Raw genomic sequence first — 21,268 nt, forward strand, 5'->3', positions numbered from 1 at the left:
GCCACTTGGACAAATACATTGAAAGAGGGACGCAACCAGCCCCCCAGGATCACAATAACCCCAACGGAATGCCAATCGACACCCCACCTCAAGGCATTATCAATGTAATACATGGAGTCTTTGAACCTGAGCGTGTATGCGAGCTCAGGGATCAATCAAGAAGGCTGAGCACTTTAGAGAGGTGCTAAGTGCCCAACCTGCCATCAAGAAGGGAAGGACAGAGGCAACAAATGTTATGTCCTTTTCAGATAAGGACTTGGATCGAATATACTGTCCTCACAATGATGCTCTGGTCGTCACTCTCCGAGTCAAGGATTTTGACGTCAAGCGGATTCTGATTGACCAGGGCAGTTCATGTGAGATCATGTACTACGACACATTTAAACAACTGAAGCTACAAGACAAAGACTTGGCGCCTGCAGTTTCTCCCCTAATTGGATTCAACTCCATGCCAGAGTGGCCCGTCGGCAAAATAATTCTTCCGGTCAGAGCAGGAAACGTAACAAAACAAGTGGAGTTCTGAGTATTGAAGGTCCCCTCCACTTACAACATCATCTTGGGCAGAACATGGCTGCACGCCATGCGTTCGGTGGCATCATCCTACCATCTGGTAATGCGGTTCCCCAACGACACCGGCATAATTGAAGAAGTCTATGGAGATCAGATCATGTCAAAACAATGCTTCGCCACGGTGAATGGCAGCTGCGCTGCCAAAGGATATGTTCATTCGATGGAAGAACCAGAAAGTAATGAGCTATTCGCAGATGTCGGCAAAACGGTGGATCAGAAAGCAGTGGAGGACTTAGTAGAGGTAAAAATAGATGAAAAGAACCCGGATAAGTTCTTTTTGCTTGGCTCGTCGTTATCCAGCACTGAAAGATTAGAGGTCTTGGAATTCTTGACCTCTAACATCGAAGTATTCGCCTGGACGCCCTACGACATGCCAGGCATTGATCCAAACTTCATCTGTCACCAACTCAATGTCCACCCATCCGCCAGACCAGTCATTCAGCGCACTCGCAGATCGGCACTTCACCATGCCGAAATAGTGGCAGAAGAAGTAGGCAACCTGCTGGAGGCAGGAGCAATTAGAGAAGTGCACTACCCAAGATGGATCTCCAACACAGTCGTAGTGCCAAAAAAGAATGGTAAATGGCGTGTCTGCGTCGACTACAAAATAGTCAACAAGGCGTGCCCAAAAGATAGCTTTCCTCTACCAAGGATAGATCAACTGGTAGACCTAACGGCAGGGCACAATCGACTTAGCTTCCTGGACGCATACAGAGGCTACCACCAAATCGCCATGCATGAACCAGACCAGGAGGTCACATCCTTTACAGCACCAAGAGGATTGTACTGCTACAAGGTCATGCCCTTTGGCCTGAAGAACGCAGAGGCAACATTCCAACGGATGGTCACCAAGATGTTTGAACCATTGTTAGGCAGAACAATGGAAGCTTACATCGACGACATGGTGGTCAAAAGCAAGGATGAGAATGACCATCTTAAGGACCTAGGCGAGATGTTCCAGATCCTGAAGAAACACAAGTTGCGCCTCAATGCGTCCAAGTGTGCATTCGGAGTAGGATCTGGCAAATTTCTGGGCTTCCTCGTGACCAACCGAGGTATAGAGGCAGACCCCTCTCAAATCAAGGCAATCCAGGAGTTGGAGAGACCAAACTCAGTCAAAGAAGTGCAGCATCTCACCGGCATGGCAGCTGCACTCAACCGGTTCATAAGCAGGTCGTCAGATAGACTGCGACCATTTTTCCATGCCTTAAAAGCCAAGTTTGAGTGGGACGAAGAATGCGACCAAGCTCTGGAAAGCTTGAAGGAGTATATGTCTTCCCCACCACTGCTCGTTACCCCAGTACTTGGTGAAGAACTCTTCTTGTACCTGGCAGTCTCTCAGCACGCAGTTAGCGCAGTATTGGTTCGTGCAGAAGGAATTCAACACTTGCCCATCTATTATGTCAGCAAGACATTGCTGGGAGCCGAAACAAGGTATTTGCCACTGGAAAAACTGGCATTAGCCTTGATGATGGCCTCTAGAAAATTGACACACTACTTTCACGCCCACACCATAGTCGTCCTCACAGCTTTCCCACTAAAAGCTTTGTTTGAAAGGGCAAACTTTTCTGGGCGAATTTTGAAGTGGGCAGTAGAGTTGGGACAATTCGACATCAAGTTCCAACCCAGGACCGCAATAAAAGCCCAATCTTTGGTAGACTTCATCGCAGAGTTTACTCCTGGAAGTCATCATATCTGCCCAGTCGACCTAATTGACACAACTGAACTAGGGACGGAAGTTGACGCCGGAATAACGCAACCCCTAGTAGAAGATACTCAGTCAAACTCCAAGGCAGACCAGACTAAGGATAACAAGGAAGAAACAAACAAAGATTCACCAACAGTACAATCAGATGACGAAGGGCAGACAGCAAACATGGACCTTGAAGAAAACACCATCCTTGACCCCACGACATCATCTGACCCCTCCACGTGCTGGAAGTTGTTCGTTGGGGAGATGTGGAAGCTCTTTGTGGATGGAGCATCCAACCGGCATGGTGTAGGGCTTGGCATAGTCCTCATCTCCCCAGACGGCCTGGTTGTAGAACAAGCAATCAACCTTGGTTTCCCAGCATCAAACAACGAAGCGGAGTATGAAGCGCTTCTCGCAGGACTCAAATCAGCATGCTACATGAAGGCCACCGAACTAATGGTTTACAACGACTCACAACTGGTGGTAAATCAAATTTCTGGCGACTATGAAGCGATGGATGATAGGATGGCCAAGTACCAAGAGTTGGTCAGAACAGAGATCAAGAAATTTGAAGTAGTAAGGATAGAGCAAATCGGCAGGGAGGAAAACAGCAGAGCAGACGAAATAGCAGGCTTCGCCTCAATGGCAGATTCCTCCATACTTCATCCACTACTGATCGACTACTTACCAAGACCAAGCATAGAAGACCCCGAAGCAGAAGAAGTATGTTGCGCAGAATTAGGCCCCTCTTGGATGGATCCCATCATCCTGTTCCTAAAAGACGGCATCCTACCAGAAGAGAAAAAAGAAGCCAACAGAATAAGGGCGAAGTCGCAACGATTTTGGCTATCTCCATCTTTGGCATTATACAAGAAGTCATTCTCAGGGCCTTACCTAAAGTGCGTTCATCCCAGCAAAGTAGAAGCATTCTTGTTCGAAATACACGAAGGAGTGTGCGGAAGCCATCAAGGGGGAAGGTCGCTAGCTTACAGGGCCATTTCACAAGGTTATTGGTGGACATATATGCAGGCAGACTCAGAGAAATATGTGAAGAAGTGTGAAAAATGCCAGAAATTCGCACATCAAATACATCAACCAGCTAGAGAACTCCTACCATTAACTAGCCCATGGCCTTTCGCAATGTGGGGCTTAGACATAGTAGGACCACTTCCAACAGCACCCGGTGGCAGGAAGTTCTTTCTCGCGGTAACAGACTACTTCACAATATCAATCAAGGAAAAAGATGTGAAGAAGTTCGTCTGGCAAAACATCATCACTCGATTTGGCATACCAAAGGCCCTAATCTCAGACAATGGCACTCAATTCGACGGCAGAATCTTCAGAAGCTTTTGTGAAGAGTACAAGATAGAGTTCTACAATTCTACACCGGCATATCCTCAAACGAATGGCCAAGCAGAAGCATCAAATAAAGTCGTCTTGGATGGACTAAAGAAAAGGCTAGAGAAGGCAAAAGGCAAATGGGCGGATGAACTTCCTCATGTTTTATGGGCTTACCGCACCACACCTCGGCGATCAACAGGAGAAACACCATTCTCCTTAGCCTACGGAATGGAAGCAGTAATCCCACTGGAAGTTGGCCTCCCCACAATTCGAAGTTAAAATTTTGATCCAGACTTGAATGGAGAAGCCATAGCATTGGAACTCGACCTTGCAGAAGAAAGAAGAGGAAAAGCACTGGTTCACATTGCTTCATACCAACAAGAGTTGATTAGAAAATACAACAAAAAGGTGCATCCAAGACAATTCAAGATCGGCGATTGGGTACTGCGCAAGGTCATGGGAAACACCTTAGTACCAGGAGATGGCAAGTTAGGGCCGAACTGGGAAGGTCCTTACAAAGTGGTTGGGTTGGCAGGCAAAGGGGCATACCACCTAGAAGACAAGGACGGCAAAGCAATCCCTAGGCCATGGAATACAGTCAATCTCAAGTTGTTTTATTTTTAGCTTTTTCTCTTTCAAACATATGTAATTTTCTCTTTCCTCAATAAAACAATCAATTCTTTTTCAGCATAAGTTGACTCTTTGTAAAAGTTAGTTTTAGCGAAGATAGGAATATTACAAACCTTTTATTCTAAGTTAGCTGGAAAAAACTAACTTAGAGGTTGGCTGGAATAAACCAAACACCCTTCCTAAGCCCAGGATAAGGATCCAGGCTGCAGGACGTTTGGTCGAAATAACCAAACATTGTTCTAAGTTAGCTGGAAAAAACTAACTTAGAGGTTGGCTGGAATAAACCAACTCTTGGTACTCTTCAGCCGAAGTAAGGGTATGGCAGAAGAGTGGTTGGCTGGAATAAACCAACTCTTAGTACTCTTCAGCCGAAGTATGAGTACGGCTGAAGAGTGGTTGGCTGGAATAAACCAACTCTTAGTACTCTTCAGCCGAAGTATGAGTACGGCTGAAGAGTGGTTGGCTGGAATAAACCAACTCTTGTTACTTTTCAGCCGAAGCAAGGGTATGGCTGAAGAGTGGTTGGCTGGATTAAACAAACTCTGTATACTCCTCAGCCGAAGTAAGGGTATGGCTGAAGAGTGGTTGGCTGGAATAAACCAACTCTTAGTACTCTTCAGCCGAAGTATGAGTACGGCTGAAGAGTGGTTGGCTGGAATAAACCAACTCTTAGTAATCTTCAGCCGAAGTATGAGTACGGCTGAAGAGTGGTTGGCTGGAATAAACCAACTCTTGTTACTTTTCAGCCGAAGCAAGGGTATGGCTGAAGAGTGGTTGGCTGGATTAAACAAACTCTGTATACTCCTCAGCCGAAGTAAATATATCGGCTAAGGAGTGGTTGGCTGGTAAGCATAGTTTAACCAGCTAAAACCGGAATAAGAGTTCAAACAAAAATTTCATTCAAGACATTACAAATGCAAGCATACAAAGCAAAACCGAAATAAGAGTTCAAGCAAATTTTTTTCATTCATTAAAAAGCCATTACAAAGAAGGGGCATAGCCCGGTTACAAGAACAAAAAATAACGAAAGGAAAAAGGACATAATCAAGAAAAAAGTTCTTCAATTTCGACATCAAAAGCTGCATCACCATCAACTTGAAGACCGGTTTCAAGAGGAAGTTCGCTCTCGGTTGCCAGGATGGTTTCGGTTGGAACCACGGTTTCACTTGGCTGTTCAATAGTTAGGTCTTCTACCATGGGCTCCAACCGAAGTGATGGGTCCGCACTAACAACTGGAGTATCTTCAGAAGTAGAGGAGTCGTCGGAATCTGAGTCATCTAGAAACTCCTATTGCAGGGCATTAGCATAGTCCGCAAGGGAGCTCGGTATAAAATAGGCTGGAGGGTTGAAGACCTCGGTCTGTGGATCGTGACCGAGCTTCTCAACAGCCGCCCTCCAGCCACACTTGAAGAACAGCTCCTTGGCAACATCGCATTGCTTGACATATGCATCATCTGCCTTCTTGTAGCCCTGCTTTTCGGCTCCCTTCGCGCTCTTTTTCAGTTGAGTTATTTCGGTATCTTTTCTCTTTTCGAGCTTTACCAACTCGCGCAGATACTTGTCTTTCATAGCGATGGCGGCTTTCTGCTTCTCTGTTTCGGCCGAACTAACCAGACTGGCAAGTCGGCCGTTCTTAGCTTCCAGCTCGGCCATTTTCTTTTCGGCTGCTTCTAGCTCGGCCACCTTTGCTTCGGCTTCCGCCATTGCTTGCCTTGTGGTTTTTCTAAGCTCTTGGACTTTCTTGTAAGTAATGTTATTTTTCTGTAAGGCTTGACAAAACGAAGACTTCCCTTGAGCCGAAGTAAAAGTTGGAAAAATTTGACAGAAAGAACGGACAGAACTACTTACCAAAATCATGGACTTCGATGAAGACCGGATGGACTTCAATTCGGTGTTTAATTGCTTTAGGCGGTGCTCCATATCTTTGGGGAGGCACACACTCTTGGCCAAGTTGAAGGCCAATTGATGATCTTTTTCAGCAACAACCGAATCAGAATCTTTGATATCTCGGTCGTTGAAGGTTAGCTTCGGAGCCCATTTGGAAGATTCTGCTTGGTCAGTTTGCTCCGGTTGAAAGGTAGGTTGAGGACTTTGGGGGATGGATTCAACCTCATCGACAAGTTGCTGTTCGGTCGATGTAGATCGGGCGCGTTTAGAAGGGCGAGATGAAGAAGGCTGTTGAGAAGGGAGGGCCACAACGGCAGGCTGCGTTTGGATTGATGGTGGTACTTCGGCCCTGCTTGTTGCTGTCAGAAGGGCCCTAACTCTGCTTTTCTTTGCCATCTCTTCTTCAGCAGTTAGTGGGACAAGTCGTATTTCAGGCAAGGTTGGGTCCGGTTCAGGTGCGTCTTCGAGAAGGAAATCGGTCACTCTGGCCTTTCGGCGACCGCAATATCTGTAGGTCGGCTCAAAGTTTAGAAGCTTAGTCCAACTCCTTTCTTTGAACCGTAATGCGGCTCGGAGTGTGTTCAGATTTGGGTAACTGTACAGGGATGCAAGATGAGCTGAGTCTGTAAAAAATATACAACTGTTAGATCGGTCAAGACGCCTGAAACCGAAGTAAAAGAAAAACATGCAAAAAACCGAAGTAACTCTACCAGGTTCTCCTTTCTTCCAGTTTATACTTCGGCCTGGGATTTGGGCTTGCTGATCTTCAAAGTCGCCCGATACCCAGAAAAAGTCATCATCATTTACGTCCTTATCCGGTGTATCTTTTATTATCTTTTCTCTACGGCGGCGTATCCTAAGGTAATAAACCCAGCCATCATCTTTGGAACCTATGGAGTACTAGTGGAAGATTTCGGCTAAACCGAGGTTCAGGCCTGCTTGGCGGTTTAGCTCGGCTATACCCATTATTATCCGGTATGTATTGGTGGATAGCTGGGTTGGGCATAGTCTGGTTTGCCTAAGAAATTCACAAATTAAAGGCTGGACTGGGAACCTTAGTCTGGTCTCTATTATTGAAAGCAGGGTAAAAGGTACAAAGCCTGCCTCACCCCAGGGTATGATATCCTTCTTGGCTAGGGTAAGGTGTACATCGTCTGGAATGCCATAATCCCTTCGAAATTCGGCCATGCCACCAGGGGTCTCTACCAAATACCTATACTTACCCATCTGATGTATAATTTACGAATAAATTATATCGGTGCAAAAATCGTGCTCAGTAGCTCGGTTGAGTGCACGCAGGAGTGCCTGGGTAACCTAAGTCTGCAAAGTAGAAAACAAAGGGGTTAAGCACTGATCATTGGACCGTGCTACAAATTAAAAGCAAGGTATAAGAGCCCTACTTCAGCCTCATGAACTGGTTCTACCTTGGTTTGTCAAAAGGTTTGGTAGCTCGGTTTGAGCAGGTTGCTTGTTAAACCGGTTCATCGTCTAGGGGCAGCTTTCTGAGTTCGGTCTAAAAAACTAAGAAAGATGGTTTAGCCCCAAAGGCCTAAATCGGTTGAAGTATGAATAAAGTTACATCGGTTGAGCCTCTAGGGGCAGCTTTCTGAGTTCGGTTTAGAAACTAAGAAAGCTGGCTTAGCCCCAAAAGCTTAGTTCGGTTGAAAACCGAGGTTCCTAGTTTAATATGTTCAAACCTCGGTGATCTTATTTCGGCTAAAGTGAATAAGGAGTTGGTGACTCATTGAAACTTTTGTTATTTATTCAAGTTCTAGTTCGGTTATTGACTAAAGTGATCTACCTATATAGGACAAACAGTATCCTAGTTCGGTTGCTACATAATTTTGGATCTAAGACTAGTTTTCTACAGAAGTTCATACACGCATGGGTTCTGCTAATGTTTTTTCATAAAAGTACAGAAGCAAACCAGAAAATGGGCAAAAATGTTTTGCATAAACATTAAAAGCAAAACACGAAAGCAAAACAAAGGAGGAAAAATGGATTGGCTTACCAGATTGAAGAAGAGGGAACTAGAGATGGGAAGTGGCAGCAATATCAGTCTTCAGGTGCAACGGAAGAACAGCAAGAACACAGGGTAGAGAGAGGAGAGGTAATGATAGAATGGTTAATCCAAAGGTCAAAATGTTTGTTTTGTGGAAAGAGAAAGAGAAAGGGCGGGAACTGTTCAAAAAATTTCGTAGTACGAGGGCGGCGTGACAGCTGCCCCCAGCCTATCAGAATCTGCCACGTGTCATTGGAAAGGGAAGCGTTACAGTCATGATTGAAGAGACGTTTTGACCGGACAAAACAGTGCCCGGAGTAAGAATTAGCTCGGCTTAAAAAGCTTGGAGTTTTTAGCTCGGCTGGAGAAGCTAAAGGGTTTTTAGCTCGGCTGGAAAAGCCTAAAAACTCTAGTTCGGCTAGTAGACTGGTAATCCCAATCATACTGTGCAGATGGAATTAAGGGGCAATTGAGAGGGTAATTTTTGGTAAAAATTGGGCCGAGCTACAGAGATGGACTTTATGACCCAAAGTACGAAGGACTGGATAAAAAGGCCCAATGGAAATGTAAAAGTTACTCCGGTCCAAGAGTAAGAAAGTTACTCCGGTTGAAGAATGGTAAAGTTACTTCGGCCCAGAAGAGATGTTAAGTTACTCCGGCCCGTACAACTTTTCTAGTAAGGCCGGTCTCGGAGATACTCTGGCCATGATGTATTCTGGGTAGGTCGGTCGGAATGTTGCTACTCGGTAGACCGGTCCAACCACACCACGGTTCGTGCATAAAGAGAACCGAAATATGATGTAGAAAGAAGAAGAACCGAACTACTGTTAGTACGGCCTACTCCGTGGCTCGGTATAGCCAGTATGATTTCGGTCATATGGTAATTCGGCCAAAGTAAAAACCATCCCACTTGGTTTAAGCAGTGGGGGGGGTGTAAAAGGATAAGCATTATCCTTTAGGAATATGAATCCTAGGAGGACTCTGCATGGAGAAATAAAAGTCCTACTAGGATTATGCCACTCGAAACCTATAAAAGCTCACAAGCATCACCTTGGAGGAGGTAAGATAATACAACACACAACTTTGCTTTCTGAAAACATAGAGCTTTGTCTATTTGTCAAGTTTACTGACTTAGGCATCGGAGAGGTTTCCGGCACACACCCGCCGGCTAGCTCACGTTTGTGTTTTCAGGTGATAAAGCGACGTCGTACGGAGAAGCGTGGACTTAGTCAACAGGATTATACGAGGAAAATTATTTCTTCCCCGTACACACCCAAACAGAGAAGACTTCGAAGCATAAACAGAATAGCATAGAATTTCCTCTCAGACTTGGGCCAATGCACTACGGAAACTAGTTCTTTGTATACAACCAAGCAAAACACCACCGAATTGATAATTTTAAAAAAAAAAACAAAAAGGCTGCTGCACCTTTCGGGAGAAAAAAAAATATAAAACAATATAGAAAGATATTTTTTATTTACGGAATTCTTATTAAAATTTAAGCTATTACCAAACAGACAAAGAATACTCCAAAAATCAAATATAATATATAAAAATATATTATAATTAATACTAAATCAAATTAGAATTTTTTAATAAACTAATTGAATCACATACTCCACTAAAGAGGTATCCCAACATAATTTTGACTGGGGAAGGAAACATAGTCATAGTTAAGAAAAATTATGTGGTGGTTTTAAGGCAAGTTTACATGATGTCTCAGTTTAATATTCATTTATTAAAATTGTAAGGCTCAATAATTTCAATTAAGATGTTAAGAGATCATTTAGCAAGTATTAAGTGACAAATGAAATGGAGCAATTAGTCAAAACCACCACACAATTTGACAAGAGCGATTGTTTAAAAGGAAATCTACTAATATCTTGGAGGTGGCCTAAATATTTATCAAAGTGTGAGGGAATCTTTGTAAGATGTAACCTTTTTTTTGTGTATTTTTTTTATACATAGTTGTAATTATTTTTGGTCTAATAAGTTATTTATTTATTTATTTGATTCATAAAAAATATAACCTAAAGAATTATAATAATAATAATAATGATGATGATCAAATATAACATATAATCCATACAAAAGTACTCTGGCACATTTGTTAGCAAGATCCTTTTTTTTTTTTTTTTTTAAGTGGGTAGAGGGATGGCCCCTCTACAGAATAGGAACTTCATTTAATAAAATATGCACTAAATTGGCAGGGACCTCAGCAAGCCACAACCGCTTGTCTGGAGCTTCCTTTGCCATTTGTGCCAAGTGATGAGCCATAAGGTTGCCATTTTGCCTCGCATGCGAGACACAGAAATATAAGAATTGCTTGGTACAAGAAATGACACATTGTAAAAAATGACCGAAAGAAGCACATCAATTGCTCTCTTTTCTGATGGCCTTCACCATAGTTAGAGAGTCACCTTCCAAATGAATGTTGGTTAGCCCCAACTCTGCTGCAAACTCCAGCGCCTTGACAGCCGCAATAGCTTCAATACATTCTGCCTCCATCCATGTTGGGATTTGTTCCGATAAAGCTGCTATCGGCTCACCACGGTGATCACGGATGAGGACTCCCACACCACATGATTGCTGTTTTTTGAAAGTGGCCCCGTCAAAATTCACCTTAACGACACCTCCTTCCGACGGACTCCACCCCTCCAGACCACAGTCTATTTGAACTCCATGCATATTGGATTGTGCCTGCCCAAAGTCTTGCAACAAGACACGCACCATTTGAACAGTTGAAACAGCTGAGCGATCAACATTATTGAATATGGCGGAATTTCGAGAGGACCACACTCCCCAACATAAGGGGAAAAACAACCCCAATATATCCGCCTCAGAACTACACCCAATTTCATATGCCCAACTCATAAAATCAAGACCAACTCCCTTATCTAGCACAAACATTAATGGGCTTTGGTGCCACCTGCGCCATCGAACATCTCCAGAGACAGTGCATTAACGTTTATGGCTCCTCACCACAACGAGCACATGTATCCTCCATTATCAAACGCTGATGCCGAATAACAGATTTGACCGGCAAAATATTGGAGCAACACTTCCATGCAAATACCTTAATCTTATTGGGAATCCGGAGGCGCCATACCTGCTTCCAAAACCAAGTAACATGTTGCACCTCTGACCCAGACCCTTGCCCCTCCTATATGTGAAGACTCATTTGCAAATGGTAAGCCGAACAAACCAAATACAACCCACTTCTCGTATAGTGCCACACCAACATGTCAGGTATACCTTGACAGCAAAGAGGATTTTGCTTAATGGCATCTACGTCCATCTCCATAAAATTCTCATGTAACAACCTTAAATTCCAACATTTCCTATCCTGATCAATCAGACCACTGACCAACGCACCCGCTAATGGTTTTGTAGGAGGAGAACAAACCCGAAAAGTGTGAGGCCTAGGCACCCACTTTGCATCCCAAATCTGAACCGAGCGCCCATCCCCAATTCTCCACCGTAATCTAGCTTCCAAAAGCGGCCTAGCATTAAAAATACTCCGCTAGGTGAATGATGGATTCGACCCATCACCAGCTTGAAGAAAATTTGCAGAAGGATAATACTTGGCTTTCAAAATTCTGGCCAGCAATGAATCCGGCGACGAAATCAACCTCCACCCTTGTTTGGCCAACATAGCTGTGTTGAAAGCCTTTAAGCACCAAAACCTCATCCCGCCCATCCATTTTGGATCACAAAGAGATCGCCAATTTTTTCAATGAATTCTTCGCTTATTCTCCCGTTGGCTCCACCAATAATTACTCACCATAGAATCAATCTCCCCACAAAGCACATTTGGCAGTTGGAAACAGGACATAATGTACGTGGGAATGGATTGTGCAACTGACTTTATCAAGACTTCTCTACCAGCCGCCGTTAAATATTTTTCTTTCCACCCATTCAGCTATTTCCAAACTCTGTCTTTAACATAATTGAAAATCCCTCGTGAAAAATCTAGAAATCCCCTAGATGTTAATTTGTGATTATGTATCAATTTTAAGCAGTAAACAACAATCCCAATCAAACAATCAAGGCAAATCGACACAACGATTTTACATGAAAAAATCACAATTGGACACCTCTAATTGTGATAAAAAAACCACGGGCAACAGCCACAAAATAATCCACTAAGAAGATATAAAGGAATTACATAGGTATACTCTCAATTACCTAGCGAATCCATACCAGAATTGAACCAACCCCTATGTGTCTCTTCCAACCCTGTCTTCACCTCGGAATTGTCTTGACGATGAGCCACTCCAGAATCCACCAAAGCTTCAAGCTCGAATTCTTCAGAATCCACCGAAGAACAACTCTCTCTTTTGTGTATAACAAACAAATAATCCTTTGATGTATACTCTTTAAACCATGAGTTGAATACTCAATCAAAACATCAAAGGAAACTAGCAAAATATCCCCAGATATAAACCTTAATATCTAAAAAGAAGATCTGGAGAAGTAATCCTAGATTTGGAGTAACTTGCGAATTTATAGAATCTGAAATCGCGAGGTCCGCTCGAGCGTGGGAATGGACGCTTGAGCGGGGACTCTATATTGCGTGTTCCGCATTAGGGTGTACGCTCAAGCGGGGAAATGGACGCTCGAGCGTGAAAACACGGATCACAGTATATTTGCAGACTCATCAAACTTCTGGAACTCAGCATTCTCCGCTTGAGCGAGGAAATGGACGCTCGAGCGGGGAGGCAACTTTGAATGCATTTTTGCATTTTGCTTCGGGCGCGCTGCCCCTCGACCCTGCCATGGCACTGCCCCAGACCCGCCAAGGGGCGCTGCCCCCTCAACCCCCACGAGCTGACCGGGCAGCTCGATCCCCGTTATAATCAGCGAAGTGGCAATCTTGAAAGAATTAACATCACAAAACTTCTTTGTAAGGCACGATTCGGGTTGAATTCGCATCTAATAAACTCATAACCTCACTGAAATAAAAGTGCGAAAACAAGTACAACTGAAAGGAGTTTTGTCAAATGGGATTGCCATGAATAAAAACCTAACAATTTCCCCCTTTGGCAATGCCGTGACAAAACACACCTAACAAATAAAATCCTAATCACCCCAACCCATTACAGCCAACAAACGCAAACTTCTTTCTCAAGGTCATGAGCTGCAAAATAACTATTAGTGCCACATTCTCCAAAAACAATTATTAGTCCCACAAGAGTATATGAACAAACAATAAACATATGGCTAGATTATCTTAAAGCATTTGAAGCATGAGATGGAAAACATGAATCGATGCGACTTGGAGATTTTAAGAACATGTAGCATGAAAACATAAAAACTAAGACACATGCACCCGACACATGAATGGATGAAATCACACTACGACACATGTGCATGAAAACATGAATTTTAAGAACATGTAGCATGAAAACATGAAAACTAAGACACATGCACCCGACACATGAATGGATGAAATCACACTACGACATATGTGCATGACAACATGAACAATAACTTTCTCCCCATTTTTGTCACAAATTGACAAAGGAAGCTTAAGCAACTAAAGCAAGATCATAAACCATACAAGCAATGATATGATGATGTAAATATCAGGAGCATACAAGAAGGAAATAATGAACAAACAGTGCATATCAACATGTAAAACAACTAAAGCCAATCTCCCTTACCAAACAAATCAAAGTGATCATGCGAACAAACTCTTGTAATAATAAACCAAACTCCCCCTTACTAAAAACAACCACAAACATTGTACAGAAAACAATGAACAAGAAGAAATCGACAAAAATAATATGGTGGAGCAAGCAAGAAATCTCAGATTTGTACCTTAGAACACACAAGATTAGCCAAGAAGCATAATTACTTGAAAACACAATGTGTACAGCCTCTAGAAGATTTCTCATAAAAGAAAGTGATGCATTATGTGAAAAGCATAGATCTCATGATAAAAGTGTGTGTGTGACGCTTGGAGTTCGACAAACACTAGATTCAAATCCTAGTAGTGATATAAAAGCTGGACCTCCGACAAGAGAATCTAAGCACACCTAAGGAAAGTCAAACCACTAGGAATCAAGGGGTATTTGGTGAGTAAAGGCGAAGGCTCCCCCTCAATCAATGAATCCTCTATGTTTTCCTTCTTTTGCACACTTTTTTTTCTTTTCTTTCTTTTGCACATTTTTTTCCTTTTTCTTTTTCTTTTTCTTTTTCTTTTTCTTTTGCACACTCATTGGCGGCTGACACGCTCAAGAGTATGGAAACCGAACCAGAGAAGCATGGATATAATAAGGATGGCCTGGTAGGTAACTCTGAGGTAGCCTTTTTCTCATAGCTGGACTACAAAGAATAGAGGGAAAAGTTGTGGAGATGCAAAAAGATGGAAGGTGGTTAAGAGACTCAACATCACCCATGATATGCTAGTATAGGTCAATTACTCTAGAAAAACAAAAGATACAATGCCAGAAGTCCAAAAAAAAAATGATCACTAAGGCGGAAGACTCCGATATTTGCTAATCTAAGAGTGTGTACAGAATGAGACATACTAATCAAAAAACACACACTCAAAAATAAGTAATGACCACAGAAAGCACACACATATTAACATGTAATAGATATTCTCATCAATTCCAATATGCACCAAGGACCACTCAAAAATTTCAAGCTCGCAAAACCATACTAAGAAAATCTTTTTGGGATTTTTTTTTTTTTTTTACTAAACAAAGTAATACAAAAAACGAACAGGCACACATTAAATGACCTAAAAAAAACACACAGAAACCTGAAAACTAAAATGAATAAACAAATTAGCACAAGTCAAGTTTTCTCACCCAAACCGCTTTAGTATGAACAAAGTTGTGAGAATGGCGGTTCTTAGGTGGTGTCTTGACGTTGTGGTTCCTTTCCCTTACAATAGGAACCCGTCTCGACGTGGATTCCAATTTCCTATTCCTAGGTCTACGCAAATGCAAACTCGCTCCCTGTTTGGTCTCAAGCAAATCAAAATAACAAGGTTTATTATGACCCTTAACCTCATCACGACCAATGAAGTGTCTTCTATCCCACGAGATGTTGGAATTTCTTCCATCTCTACGAGACACTTTGCCATGCAACTCATAACAATAAGGACGAATATGACCATGCATACCATAATGATGACAAATAAAAACAGGGCGTACAGAGTGTACCTTCTTTTCTTTTACCTTACCAACTCTAGGAAATTTGAGAAGTCCATCCTTATGTTGAATTTTTTGTTCCCCCTTTCCTTGAGTTCTTGTATCATGTGATGTAGATGCACTCTGTTTTAGCTATTTGTTATCACCAAAGCCAATGCCACTCTTGTCAGAACAAATTTGTTGAGACCCAATGATATTGTCCAAAGTCTTTGATCCTTTGTTCCAAAGACCAATGGTATCCATAGCACACTTGTGTTCTTCCTCTTTCTTGATCATTAGTTCTTCCAAAGCAACTTGAGACATCTCGAGAGTTTCAATCTTTTCTTCATATGTTACATAGATTTGCTGTAGCTCATTCCTCTCTGTCTCACAAGTCAAGAGCACAAAGAGCTTGTCGATCATTAGCCATCTTGATGGCATCAATCCTAGCCTCGGAAACCTCCTCCTTTAGTTTGGCATTCTCACTTTCACATGCTTTGAGTTTCATAGTGAGTTTGTCATTCAATTTGGATAAGTTAAGAGACACCTTATACAACTTTTCATAAGCTTGCTCAAGCTCTTCATCATTACTCTCCAAGGATTCATCATCAGTGGCATTCTCAACCGATCTCTTCAGATACTCGGTTCGTCCTTCAGTTTCGGAAGCCGCCATGAAAGCTAGGAATTGCTTATGTCCCTCTTCGCCTTGATCTTCGTTGTTACTTTCATCTTTATCAGATTCTGATTCATCATTCCAAGTGATAGCGAGGGCTTTCTTCTTCCTCAAACGAGTGGGGCATTCTTGAGCAAAGTGGCCAAATCCTTGGCATTCATAGCATTGGACTCTTTCAGAGTTCCCTTGTATCTTTCCTTTCTCCTTCTTGGCTATAGAATTAATTTTGAGTTTATCTTTGCCTTTAGATTTATGAGTATGAGTAGATTCCAAAAGTTTAGGATTCTTTTTCAGAAAAGATTTTTTAAATTGTTTTACAAAAGCATCCGTAATCTTGGAATCTACCTCGCAATCCTCATCAGAATCCTCTCCAGCTTTATGGGCACTACTAAAAGCAACATCTTTTTGTTTCTTTTTGAAATTCCTATGTGCCTCATAAGTTTGGAGATTTCCAACCAAATGATCTGGCTTGAGGTTGTCAACATCTTGAGCCTCCCCAATAGCCGTAACTTTTGGTTGGAACCGATCGGGCAAGGACCTCTAAATTTTTCCTACAATCTTGGATTCCGGTATTTTTTTCACCTAAATTGAAGCTGGAATTCACAATGTCACTCAACTTCGCATAAAATTCATCAAAGGTCTCACTATCTTTCATTGAAAGGTTTTCAAAACTAGACGTGAGCCTTTGAAGTTTTGATCGTTTAACCGAAGGAGTGCCCTCATGAATAGTTTGTAAAATATCCCAAGCCTCTTTTGCGACTTCACAATTGCAAATTCGACTAAACTCTTCAGGTGTGACAGCGCAAAAGAGAGAATTGATAGCTTTACTATTTCAGCTACTATTTTGGTAATCAATTGTGTCCCACTTATCGATTGGTTTAGGGAAAGTTACTCCATCAACGGTAATCGTCGGTTCAGTCCACCCATACATGACAAATTGTCAAACTTTTTCATCAATAGATTTTAAAAACGATCTCATCCGAGCTTTCCAAAATGAATAATTGGATCCGTCAAGTAGGGGTGGTTGAACCATAGAATTTCCCTCACGAATTGAATCCATTATCACAAATTAAACAAGATCTCGGTCAAAATTTTTAAAAAACAAAAAAGCAACCTGCTCTGATACCAATTGAAAATTCTAGAAATCCTCTAGATGTTGATTGGTGATTATGTATCAATTTTAAGCAGTAAACAACAATCTCAATCAAACAATCAAGGCAAATCGACACAACGATTTTACGTGAAAAAATCACAATTGAACACCTCCAATTGTGATAAAAAAATCACAGGCAACAGCTACAAAACAATCCACTAAGAAGATATAAAGGAATTACACAGGTATACTCTCAATTACCTAGCGAATCCACGCCCGAATTGAACCAACCCCTATGTGTCTCTTCCAACCCTGTCTTCACCTCAGAATTGTCTTGACGATGAGCCACTCCAGAATCCACCAAAGCTTCAGGCTCGAATTCTTCGGAATCCACCGAAGAACAACTCTCTCTTTTGTGTATAACAAACAAATAATCCTTTGATGTATACTCTTTAAACCATGAGTTGAATACTCAATCAAAACAACAAAGAAAACCAGCAAAATATCTCCAGATATAAACCTTAATATCCAAAAAGAAGATCTGGAGAAGTAATCCTAGATTTGGAGCAACTTGCGAATTTATAGAATTTGAAATCGCGAGGTCCGCTCGAGTGTGGGAATGGACGCTCGAGCGGGGACTCTATATTGCGTGTTCCGCACTAGGGTGTACGCTCGAGCGGGGAAATGGATGCTCGAGCGTGAAAACACGGATCACAGTATATTTGCAAACTCACCAAACTTCTGGAACTCAGCATTCTCCGCTCGAGTGAGGAAATGGACGCTCGAGTGAGGAGGCAACTTTGAATGCATTTTTGCATTTTGCTTCGGGGGCACTGCCCCTCGACCCCGCCAAGGGGCGCTGACCGGGCAGCTCGATCCCCGTCATAATCAGCGAAGTGGCAATCTTGGAAGAATTAACATCACAAAACTTCTCTGCAAGGCACGATTCGGGTTGGATTCGCATCTAATAAACTCATAACCTCACTGAAATAAAAGTGCAAAAACAAGTACAACTGAAAGGAGTTTTGTCAAACGAGATTGCCAAGAATAAAAACCTAACACCTCATTTTGATCTACCAACAATATATGGCATGCCAAGATATTTCCCAGAATCCATCATAGTGCCAACCCCCATTGCATTCCTCAACACCTCCTGAGTATCCTCCGCAACATTCTTGCTAAAACAGATAGTCAATTTCTCGAGGTTGATTTTTTGGCCTGATGCTAACTCATATTTTCCCAACATGTCTTTAACCACAGTTAATTCTTGCAAGTTCGCAGCACCAAAAATCAAGCTATCATCCGCAAAGAAAAGGTGGATCCCCTTGCCGAAGTCCTCTACTGGGAACTCCCTCTACACACTGCCACACCAATGAACTGATGCTCTTCTTCAGCCTGATGGATTAAAGATGACAGACCCTCCGCACATAATACAAACAAATAAGGTGACAGTGGATCCCCTTGCCGAAGTCCTCTACTGGGAACAAAAGTCTTCGTCGGACGTCCATTTATAAGAACTGAATATGACACTAAGGAAATCAATGCAAAATGGTATCCACAAACTGTTGGTTGAAACCCATCAGCTCCAAAACACCACGCAAGAAACTCCATTCAACTCGATCATAGGCTTTACTCATATCAAGTTTTAAAGCAAAATGCCCCTGTTTTCCGTGTCGCTTATTCTTCAAATAATGAAATATCTCAAAAGCCTCAAGCACATTATCACTAATAAGTCGCCCCCGCCACAAAAGCACTTTGATTTAGAGAAATGACCGCCGGCAATATTTTTTTCATCCGATTGGCTAACACTTTGCTCACAATCTTATAGGCCACATTACAAAGGCTAATTGGCCTAAATTGAGACATATGTTTGGGAGTTTTCACTTTTGGAATTAGCACAAAAAAGTATCATTACGGGGAGCAAATATTTCGGCAAGCCCGTACTCCTTTCTTCCGAGCTCCGTCTCTGTCCGATTACCTGCGTACACAACGGCAGTGAGCTACCCGGCGGTGTGTGGCTGGAAAACCCCTCCGACGATCAAGTTAGAACACACACATAGGGGATAGATAAAGAGAAGGGAGAGTGTTGAGTGTTTAGTGTATGTCTCACCAAATGTTCGCCTTTTTTCGTATGGAGGGCGCAGACATGCTTATATACCTTCTGCACCCCAAATCTACTCCCAGTGACCTCTCAACACGTGGCACTGTTATTCCATCTGTCAGCATAAACTTTGCTGAGCACCACCTAACCCAACTGCCTGCCCATTCTCCTGGGAGCTCGGCAGCCGGGCAGTATCATCTCGGCCATCGTCTGCCATGCTGCGCTACATGCACAAGTACTCCAACAGCTAAGCTCAGATGAGGACCGGACTCGGCGACATCTCGGCAAAGCCGAGCTCAGGACAACTCACGCTAGTCTGCGGTCGACCTACCTGCCGAGCAAACAGGTACCTCGGTCTAACCTTGCCTTTCCTGGCGCTGGACTTTTCACCTGACCGGCTTCGTGACCACGGATCCTTGCAGCTCGGTTAATCCACGCGCTGCCTTAACCAAGCAGCTTCCTTCAAGGCCGGGCCACACAACTTGGCCCAACACCTGTTCGGCCCAAATCTGTCTGGCACAACTCTGTCCGGCCCAAATCTGTCCGGCCCAATTCCATATCATTAATCTCCCTCTCAACTGCCGTCCCTCTTTCCGATCATTAAGGATCCCCAAGACTGCACGTGTGACCTGTTTGCCCACTATCAGCCAAAAACGTTGGTAGAATAGAGCTGGTTTACCATCCGAGCCCGGTGCTTTCGTAGGATGCATTTGGAATAAAGCCCGTGACACCTCCTTTGCGGTGTATACTCTAGCTAACTTTGCATTCATCGCTGGAGAAACAACCATTTGAATTTTATCCAAAACATCCCCAATACCATGCGGGTGTCCAGACAAAAACAATTCCTCAAAATAGCTCACTAAAATTTCCTCCAACTCCTCAGGTTTAGTGCACCATTCACCCTCAACATTTTTAATCCCATTAATCCTCTTCTTGTTATGTTGCTGTGAAGCTTTGGAATGGAAGAAAGAGGTATTTCTATCACCATCTTTCAACCAATTGGCCCTTGCTCGTTGGCACCATAAAGTCTCCTCTCTCTCAAGGAGTTCATCAATCTCATGGCATAAGTTCATACGAACACAGTTGTGGTCTACCAAGATCACGTCCTGACCATCCAGACGGCGAACCTTACGCGTCTTAGTTCGAATTAACTGTTGAACATGACCAAAAGTGGTCCTATCCCACTAGGATAAACCAACACTCACCTTCTCCATATTACGCCACAAATTTTCCATATTAGACTCTTGAGCTCTGCCCCAATTAGCCTTGACAACCTCCTCACATTTTTCATCATGAAGCCACATCGCCTCAAAACGGTAGATACATGGTCTACGTCGATTTCCAAGCAAGCTCTGTTTCTGTCCCAACAAATCAACCGTAATGGGTATGTGGTCAAATGTGGTACATGTGAGATGAACCACGCAAGCCATCGGAAATAAGCCTAACCAAGCTGTATTAGCCACTTCTCTATCTAAACGTTCACGAACCATCCCAGATGGTCTATTATTACACCATGTAAATTTGGGCCCCCAAAAACCCAGGTTAGCTAACATACAATCCGAAAGCACTTGTTGGAAGGCTTGAATCTGAACTCTACTTCGTTCGCTCATACCCAGTTTCTCCGATGGCAACAAAATTTCATTGAAGTCACCCACCACCATCCATGGCAGATCCAAAAAACCAGCCAAACGACGAAGCAACTCCCACGAAAACCTTCTGTTAACTACTTCCGAATGGCCATAGAACCCGGACAATCTCCATCGCAAGTTCCCTTCGCCTGACTCCACCACAGCATCTATATGCCCACTAGAATAACTTTGAACTAAAACCTTCACCTCTGGCCGCCATAATAATGCTAACCCCCCCCGACAAACCAACCCCATCCACAAACAAGCCCCTAGCCAAACCAAGTTTACACTGAACCCACTTCATTCTGCTCGCCACACACTTTGTCTCCATAAGAAAGACTACATCAGGAGCTTGTTCCTTCAGTAGAAGCTGAAGATTACGAACTATGCGCGGGTTCCCAAGCCCACGACAGTTCCAACTGAGGCATTTCATTATGTTTGGCGGGGTTGCCCCACAGCCTCCACCGTTGATTAGAGAGAGGAAACATGCTCATCCACCCCTTCA

At 43.0% G+C, this 21,268-nt stretch overlaps 2 protein-coding genes across 2 annotated transcripts; both read right to left on the bottom strand.

Annotated features, from left to right (window-relative positions):
- Positions 1-10,496: 10,496 nt before the first annotated feature.
- Positions 10,497-11,033, bottom strand: LOC145824385 (uncharacterized). The gene has a single exon (XM_082924029.1). The coding sequence runs from the start codon at positions 11,031-11,033 to the stop codon at positions 10,497-10,499; it is 537 nt and encodes a 178-aa protein (XP_082780155.1).
- A 7,064-nt stretch (positions 11,034-18,097) lies between these two features.
- Positions 18,098-21,018, bottom strand: LOC145824386 (uncharacterized). Its single transcript, XM_082924030.1, has 3 exons — positions 20,341-21,018; positions 19,765-20,286; positions 18,098-18,388 (listed from the first exon to the last, which is right to left on the bottom strand). Exons 1-3 carry the CDS (start codon positions 21,016-21,018, stop codon positions 18,098-18,100), a joined length of 1,491 nt encoding a protein of 496 aa, XP_082780156.1.
- Positions 21,019-21,268: the final 250 nt, after the last annotated feature.

This window comes from Camellia sinensis, chromosome 4, assembly GCF_055761805.1.
Source record: "Camellia sinensis isolate YWXY chromosome 4, ASM5576180v1, whole genome shotgun sequence".
NCBI lineage: Eukaryota > Viridiplantae > Streptophyta > Magnoliopsida > Ericales > Theaceae > Camellia > Camellia sinensis.